This window comes from Lactuca serriola, chromosome 4 (assembly GCF_051521515.1).
Source record: "Lactuca serriola cultivar US96UC23 chromosome 4, Lser_US96UC23_V15, whole genome shotgun sequence".
NCBI classification, from domain to species: Eukaryota; Viridiplantae; Streptophyta; class Magnoliopsida; order Asterales; family Asteraceae; genus Lactuca; species Lactuca serriola.
Window position 1 is genome coordinate 25,296,820 of NC_136411.1, and position 9,294 is coordinate 25,306,113.

The window sequence follows — 9,294 nt, forward strand, 5'->3', positions numbered from 1 at the left end:
CCCTCGACCTCCTTTTATAAGGGATGGAACTTCAAATTACGCTGGGCGTAATATGAAATTACGTTGGGCGTAATGACGATAAGGTCGCTGACTCCCCAAGGATAATATCGGTTAATATATATTTAAATTAAATATCGAAAATATTTAATAAACTTCAAAAATTCATATCTTCCTCATACGAACTCCGTTTTCGATGTTCTTTATATCCCCGCGTAGGTGACACTACACTCTACAACTTTCGTTTAGACTCCGTCGGCTAATTTTGACTTTATTTTTATTATATATTTTTAGTAGGCCGGGACAGGAAAACTCCGTTATAAAATCATAACTTCTTCATCCGACGTCCGTTTTCGCCTATCTTTTTATCGTTTTACTCCTATTAACGAGACCTTCGATTCTCGTTTAGATTGTTTTGGCTAAAAACCGCTCGATCTCAAATCGAGTATTCGGGCTGCATACTGCTAAGTCGAAACTTCGAAAAATCATAACTTCCTCATTCGAAGTCAGATTTGGGCGTTCTTTTTATGCACGCTCTCAGTTTAACGAAATCTACGACTTTCGTTTAGATCACTAAGGCTAAATATTGCTCTAACGTAAATTTCACTTTTTACGTCATTCAGCGTTGTCGGTTCTATCGCGAAACTTCGACAGGTCATAACTTCTTCATTATAACTCGGATTTCGGCATTCTTTATATCTTCGAAATCCTTGTTTTGACCACTACGTCTTTATGAAAAGATATCGGGCTTATCTCACACTTCAATTTTGACGCTTAGTTTTATCATTTATTAATTATATCTTTATAATTAAGTAATAAGCACACAAATACACATAATTCACATAATACTCAAATATTTCATCATTAATACTCCAAAAAGAGTTACGAGGGTTAACTTAGACTATTACATCAATGATAATGCCTAGCCTGGAAACGCGGGCGTTACATATACGATCTGTTCCTTTGGCACTTGATCCATTCCTTTGTCAGACGACCATTCCTTTCTCAGATGATCCGTTCCTTTGTCACATGTTCCATGAGCCCCAAGTGCTCCATTGTGATCTAAGTGCTCCATGTTGGCCAAGACTTCATACACCAATAATCTCCCAATTGAAGGCTTAAACAACTTCATTTGCCATTCAAATTTCACCATTCCTCAAAGTACTCCCTCCCCTCCCCCTCTCTTTTCCAATCCCTTTTCTTCAAACTTCTGAAAGGTTAGTTGAAGCCATGCAAAGCTTCAACTTCTCCATGGGAACCACCTTGGTGAACATATCAGCTGGATTCTTCATTCCAAGTATTTTCTTCAAGTTTAGAGTTCCTTCATTGATTAACTCTCGAATGAAATGGTACCTCATCTGAATGTGTTTTGTTCTGCTCTGAAACACTAGATTCTTTGCTAAGTGAACTGCACTTTGGTTGTCATAATACAATACACAATCCTCTTGCTACATTCCAAGTTCTAACAAGAAACTCTTCAACCATATGAGCTTTTTGGTTGCTTCTGCAAGTGCCATGTATTATGCTTATGTGGTTGAAAGAGCAACACTCTTTTATAACCTTGACATCCAGTTGATTATTGTACCTCCAATTATGAACACATAACCCGTTGTGATCTTGCTTGAATCTGCACATCCACTTAAGTCTGCATCACCAAACCCTTCTAAAACTACTCATTTTCTTCTGAAACACAAGGAACACTCAGTTGTTCCTTTTAAGTAGTGTAGCAACCATTTCACTCCTTCCTAATGTTTTCATCCTGGATTTGACATGAATCTACTCACAACTCCCACTACATAAGAAATATATGGTTTGGTGCATACCATTGCATACATTAAACTACCAACTGCAGATACACAGGGAACTTTAGCCATGTATTCTTTGTCTTCTTCCATTTTTGGGGATTGCTTCTTAGTAAGTCTCAACTGACTCCCCAATGGTGTACTTCTGGCTTTCGCATCTGCCATGCTAAACTCATCTAAAACTTTCTTGATGTACTTGGCTTGTGAAAGTTGTAGTGTACTAGTAAATTTGTCCTTGGCTATGCTCATGCCCAATATTTGTTTAACAACCCCTAAGTCCTTCATCTCAAACTTATTGGCCAGCTGCTTCTTTAGCTTGTTGATCTCCTACATGTCGGGTTCAACAACCAACATGTCGTCAACATATAACAATAGGATGATATAATCATAAGAGGACTTGAATTTCTTTAAATAAAAGTAGTGATCCATCTCACATCTGTTGTACTCATTCCTCTGCATGAAGGTATCAAACTTCAAGTATTACTGCCTTGGATCCTGCTTCAAACCATATAGACTTTTCTTTAGTTTGCACACCATATTTTCCTTGCCAAATGTGGGAAAACCTTTTGGTTGTGCCATGTAGATGTCTTCTTTAAGGTCACCATGGAGAAAACCTGTTTTCACATCTATTTGCTCTAGATGGAGATCTTCAGAGGCCGTAATTCCAAAAACCATTCCCATTGTAGTCATCTTCACAAATTAGAGAAAAGATCTCATTATAATCAACCCCCCTCTTCTGTTGGAAACCCTTAACTACCAACCTTGTTTTGTATCTCTTGGTGTCGTTAATCTTATCCCTAACTCGAAACACCCACTTGTTTTGCAGTGCTTTCTTCCCTCCTGGGAGCTTGACCAAGGTCCAAGTGTGATTCTTCTTAAGTGAGCTCAATTCTTCTTCCATAGCCTTCTTCCACTATATGGATTCTTTCATTCTCAAGGCTTCTGGATAAGACTCATGTTCGCCATTCTCTTTCAGAAACAAGAAATTTGCTGAAGGAGAATACCTGACTGGAGGCCTTCATACTCTAGTAGATCTACGGACGGTAGGATTTTTAGTTTCTACACCTTCATTATTTGAACTACTATCATCCATGCTCCCACTTTCTCCAGTTTCATTAGAGCTCCCACTGCTTCCCGGACTTTCACCTATCTCTGGAGTATTGACAAGTTTTATAATGTTGTCTTTTGAAATTTCTTCTTACTCAACTTGTTCTACTTTTTCTGGTTGTTTTTTACTGCTTGAGCCCCTAGCAAGTTCATCCTTGTATAGCACATTTTCATTGAACACCACATCCTGACTTCTGATAACCTTTTTGTGCTCTTTATCATAGAAGCGGTATCCCATGTCATCCAACATATAGCCTTTAAAGGTGCACTTCCTTGATTTTGCCTCTAGCTTGTCTCTCTCAGAGTCTTTGCCTTTTACATACAAGACACAACTGAAGACCTTTATGTGTTTGAATGAAACTTCGCGACCTTGCCATTCTTCTTTTGGAATCTTGAACCCTACGGGAACTGAGGGTCCTCTATTGATTAGGTATGCAACTGTGTTGAATGTGTTTGACCAGAACATATTGGGTAAACCTGCGTGCAGTCTCATGTTCTTCACCCTTTCATTAAATGTTTTGTTCATCCTCTTAGCTACTCCATTCTGTTGAGGTGTTTCTGGAACAGCCGTCTACATCCTGATTCCATGTTCAACACATAAATCAACAAATTATTTGCTATTGTAGTCGCCCCCATTATCAGATATGAAACACTTGATTTTCAAGTTAGTTTCGTTTTCTAACACTGCTTTCCATTTCTTGAAAGCACTGAAAACTTCAGACTTCTGCTTCAAGAAATAGACCCAAATTTTCCTAGTGCGGTCATTTATGAAAGTAACATAATATCGGGATCCTCCCTCTATAGCAACTGAAGTGGGACCATAAACATCTGAATAAACAAGCTCCAATTTCCCTGTCTTTGGTGGATGTCCTATCTTTGCGAAAGTAACTTTCTTCTGTTTGCCAAGAACACATGGCTCACATAAATCTGCTATCACATTCTTCAAATATGGAATTCTTCCTTTGGAGGTAAGAATCTTCATTCCTTTTTCACCCATATGTCAAAGTCTTTGGTGCCATAGAGTAGAGGCCCCAACTTCTTCAACAACATGTGCCTCATCATCAGAAATTTCCACCATGTAAAAGTGACATGGTGACCTTCATCATCAGAAACCTCTAACAACCACCAAGTTTCCCTTTGTCACCTTCCACTGATGATCACTAAAAGTGACATTGTTACCTTTATCATCAAGTTACCCCACTGATATCAACATTCTTTGTAAGTCTGGAATGAACTTGACATTCTTCAAATTCTAGTTCGTGCCCAAAGTAGTCATGAGGACCATATCCCCAACACCTATAATATCAAGGCTCTTGTTGTCTGCTAGTCTGATTTTCCCTTGGTATTGTCTGAAATTCTGCATTACATCTTTGGAATGACTAGCATGGAATGACGCACCAGAATCCATGATCCAGGATTCAACTGCACAGATAAGAGCATCAACTTCAGAGTTTGATGCAATGTTCATCTCATTCTAGAATTTTTCTGCAAGAGGCTTCGGATATTGATTCCTGAAATGACCCTTTTCTTTGTAGTTCCAACATGTGATGTCCTTCCTGTTTTTCGATACACCTCTCTTCCTCGACTTTGATCTTCCTCTACCCCATTCCCTCTGTTGGACTTCTTTCCTCTTTCCTCAGTACTAAGAAGACTAGTAGAGGATTCTCCAGCACTTCGTTTGCACACAACCTCACCAAGGATTAAGTCGTGTATGCCTTCAAATGTCAGCTTGGCACCTCCAACTGAGCTGCTGACTGCTGTCATTATTTCTGACCAACTTTCATGTAATGATGATAATAGTAACAGTGCTTGGACTTCATCTTCAAATTTAATCTCAACTGATGTCAACCTTGACAAGATTGAATTAAATTCAGTGACATGATTAGTCACCGATCCACTTTCTTTCATCTTCAGGTTTACCAATTGTCGAATCAAATAAAAATGGAAATGATTTACAGTGAACCAAACCTTACCCCTTGTGGCAAAAACTGATGTACACAATAATGTTCATTTCTTTTATCTATCGACTACACACATAACAGGTCTGTGTCACTGCTAATGGTTTTAGCATCAAATTTATGGGCTTTTAAGCCTAGGAATTCACCACCAAAGCCGTTAGTGGCGACATGTCGCAATTACTACGTCGTCGCTATTAGCTCATGTCACAGTTAAATGTTTCGCCATATATATATATATATATATATATATATATATATATATATATATATATATATATATATATATATATACACAACAACTATTATTATACTATATTAAAATTATTATTTACATCTATAAAAATAGTATTTAAATTGCATAAATACATAATCCATAATACCATATAATATTCTTAATATATTAAAGTTTTTTATCAGACACAAAACATAAAATACGACTCTTTACTAGAATTACATGTCGACTATTATAATGATTCCCATAAAAAAAACATAAAATACGACGCTTTACAAGAATTACATATCGACTATTGTAACGATTGTCATTTATCAGTTTGGTTTTGTTAATACGATTCTTTTACTTTCTTATTAACTATGTTACTTTTTGATATTTGGCTACCGGACAACAAAATTCTCAAAACTATATATGTCTGGTCAAGATTAACACTTTTGACTTTATGGCATTGTTGTTAGCATTGCTCATTAATTATGAAATTCGTTCCATTATCATCTATGAACATTGAATTCTTGGCGACAAAAAACTATGAACAAGATTGATAACTTATTATTTACATCTTACTTAAAGATGCACCCATGCATTAGTTTGTTGATACATAGACCTAATGTGAAGAAAGCTTCATAGTTATGGGTAAGAGTAGTTAGGTGACCATTCCCTTTCCAAGAAATTCAATCCCAAAAAACCTCAAAATTCCCCATACTTGATGAAAGCCATCTTGTGGTCCTATCACTCAATCTATCAATTTGAATATGGACCCCAAAACTCTCGCCACCATATAGTAAAATGGGAAAGCAAAAACTTTCTAAAATTAGAAACCCTAGTAAGTTTGAGACTTTGAGTTGAAGAATTGGGACTTAGAAGTACGTAGGAAAACCTAATTATTGAATCATGGCCAACCAATCAAGAAGCTTATGTACCATACATCTATCTTTTTCTCTTTGTTTATGTCCTATTATACAAAGTACAGTTAGGCATGTCTTCCAACTTTGTTATTAAACAACTCTCTCAATAGTTGATGAGATTACCCTAGAAATCACCTCAAAGATGGAACTGCTCGACAACAATATGAACACCGCAGTTGAGAATTTCAACTCATCTGACGTTAATTTTCATGGGTTTATGCCTATGCAGTCTGGTGACAATTTCTCAGATCATCATCTTCGTCCTCAGAGGTCTCATCCTCTTCCGTTTATGCCTGTACAACAAGATAGTATTAATTCCATTCAGAGCTTTGCTTTCAATGGTGATCATCAATCTGGTGCAGTCTATGATTCTATCAACCATTTCCCTACAATGGTTGAAACATGTGTCCTTCAACGTGATGCAGGTATGGCCACAATAGTAGAAAGCTTCATGAATTCGAACCCTCCTCTCTATGACCCTGGATGTATTGGAGAAAACAAGGTAGCTTAAAATTGCTAAATTCTTCTTTCTTGAATCAGTTCAATCTCTCTTTTTGGGAGTTAAATAATTTCTTCGTTTTTGCTACAATTAACTTTGTACATCCTAGGGCTATGGTGGCAAAAAGAGAAAGAAAAACAAAGAAGCCAGTGGGGAGAAACCGAAAGATGTTGTTCATGTGAGAGCAAAGAGAGGTGAAGCTACTGATAGTCACAGTTTGGCTGAAAGGGTCTGTTTCATATCTTTCATTTATAATATGAAGAAAAGCAATTTATTCTTAAAGAAAACGCGCAAATCACAATTCTGAGCTAATTTTATGCTTTCAGAGTTCGTGTAATTCATCTGATTGGTTGTCTTTTTTGGATTAATTAGCTGAGAAGAGAGAAGATAAATGAAAAATTGCGACGCTTGCAAGATCTTGTTCCAGGATGCTATAAGGTCTGAATTAATCTTCATCTTTTCGTCTCATTCATGCTCTTCAATGTTCTTCGATTTCTTTATCGATCTTCATCATATAATATAAAATTTATCACCTTTTTTTGTCTGTTTTTTGTCATAGACAATGGGAATGGCGGTTATGTTGGATGTAATAATCAACTACGTTGGTTCATTGCAGCATCAAATCGAGGTAACAAGCATTATTTAAAGAAATTATGGCGATTGAATTCAAGATTGAAAAACTTAACTTAATTTCAAGATTTGTTATTATTCGGTTTTTAGTTTCTCTCAATGAAGCTTTCGGCAGCAAGCATGTTCTACGACTTTAACACCTCTGAAATGGATCCCTTGGATGCAATGAAGGTATAACATCTTTAACATGGCTTAAGTTAATCTCTAGTAGTTTTGAGGGCAATGGTTTGATAAAACAGACATGTGCATGCATATGAAGATGCTGAGTTGGTTATCCATTTTTCTAAAAACATGTTTAAAGCTTCTTTTGTTTGAAATATGTGAAAAATAATCAAGGTGCAGTTACTCTATAAAGAAGGCCAAATTCTAACCGATCATAGGAAGAAAGTGCTAATTAAACCTACAGTAATTATCTTTAATATGTTGTAAACCATGTAATAATATACACATATATTAGCATCTATATAGGAAATGAGCTCTAAATTAGATGTTAAACTTATTTTTGAAAACTAATTTTTTATAAAATGTAAATATATACTCTACCAAGTTCATAATATAGTCATTTTCTGGTTTTAAAATTACAGAGAAGCCATTTTTTTCTTAGGATGTTTATTTACTGTTTATTGATCTCATCTTTGTTCTTCTTCATATGCAGTAAATGGATCACATAGGCCGTTACTCTCACATTATATGAATAAAAAAAACAATAAATTTGTTGGATAAATAATATTAATATACTCGGATGAACTTACTATAGGGATAAAGTAGTAAAATAATACTCGTTCAATTGGATTAACATAAAGTAAAGTTAGATACTATTTATTAAGAGGGTTGAGTGATGTTCTTGCCTTATTATGGCTTTCACATTTTTTGACCTCTCTAGCCTCTCTCCAATTCTTTTCTAATAATATTACGGTTGCTCCAAAAAAGTAAAATTAGTAGAAGAAAAAACATTTTGAAAATTAACCATTTGGTTAGTACTTTTTAACAACTAAATTTCATTTAATGCAATGAGAAATAATGTTCAATTTATGGAAAATGTTGCAGGGAAATGGGCATGAGACACAAGTAATAGAGAAGATGATTGGAGAAGGGTATGGAGACCTTCCTCGCTTTCAATCAACATGGTCTCCTTGAATTAGATTGTTGGCATGAAACACAAGTAAGAGAGAAGTATGATTTGAGAAGGGTATGGAGACCCTCGCTTTCAAGTTTCAATCAACATGGTCTACTTGAATTCGATTGCTATTAAATAGACTTCATATATAATTTTACACTTGGAATATGCTATCCCATCTCTTTATTTTAAATTTAAATAAATGTAAAACGTGTTTGTTCATGACATAGGTTGTATGCTTTGTTTGAATATAAAACGTATTTGTTAATGTGAGACGGTCTAATTTTGTGACACCGTGAGATGCAATCCTAACAACTTATTTAATAGAAAAAAAAACATTTTTAAAATGCAAAATAATTAAAAAAATTTGAATTTTTTTTTCAAATATTATTTTCGGAATTTATATTTTCCAAAAAAAAACAAAAAAAATAAAAAAAAAAATACATTTTTTACATATTCTAATAGAATATTAGAATATTCTACATATCTGACTAATCTAGTAGAATATTCTAACATTTTAAAATCACATTAAATATTAACAGTGTAATATTCTATTATACTAGTTCATGTATTTAAAAAAAACGGTAATTTTTTTTTATATTTTATAGGTAATTAAAGTTCCAAAAATAATAATTAAAAAAAGAATTTTTGGATTTTTCCTTTTATTTTGCATTTTAAAATTATTTTTATATTTGCTCTCACGGTCTTACAAAATTAACACGGTCTCAAATAAACCTGAATATATATATATATATATATATATATATATATATATATATATATATATATATATATATATATATATATATATATATATATATATAGTTTTGAGACTGATATTTAGGCTATAATATAGTCTTCTTATTCACGTACTCATCTTTCTAAAGAAAACATGCATACTAGTCTGAGGAATGTTAGCATATCCTAGAAGCATGAAAAGGATATGTATGATTCTCACGCACATTAAAAATATTCACTACAAGAAAAGAGACCATTAAGCGGTGACACCTGAACTCCGTGATCCTCCGTTGTTTGGTGTTGCCGCAA

At 34.6% G+C, this 9,294-nt stretch overlaps 1 protein-coding gene across 1 annotated transcript; it reads left to right on the forward strand.

Moving 5' to 3' along the window:
- Nucleotides 1-6,065: 6,065 nt before the first annotated feature.
- Nucleotides 6,066-8,521, forward strand: LOC145100004 (transcription factor BEE 1-like). The gene is made up of 6 exons (XM_079037448.1): nt 6,066-6,503; nt 6,610-6,729; nt 6,873-6,938; nt 7,060-7,128; nt 7,221-7,301; nt 8,178-8,521. Exons 1-6 carry the CDS (start codon nt 6,144-6,146, stop codon nt 8,265-8,267), a joined length of 786 nt encoding a protein of 261 aa, XP_078893574.1. The 5' UTR covers nt 6,066-6,143; the 3' UTR covers nt 8,268-8,521.
- The last annotated feature ends 773 nt before the right edge of the window (nt 8,522-9,294 follow it).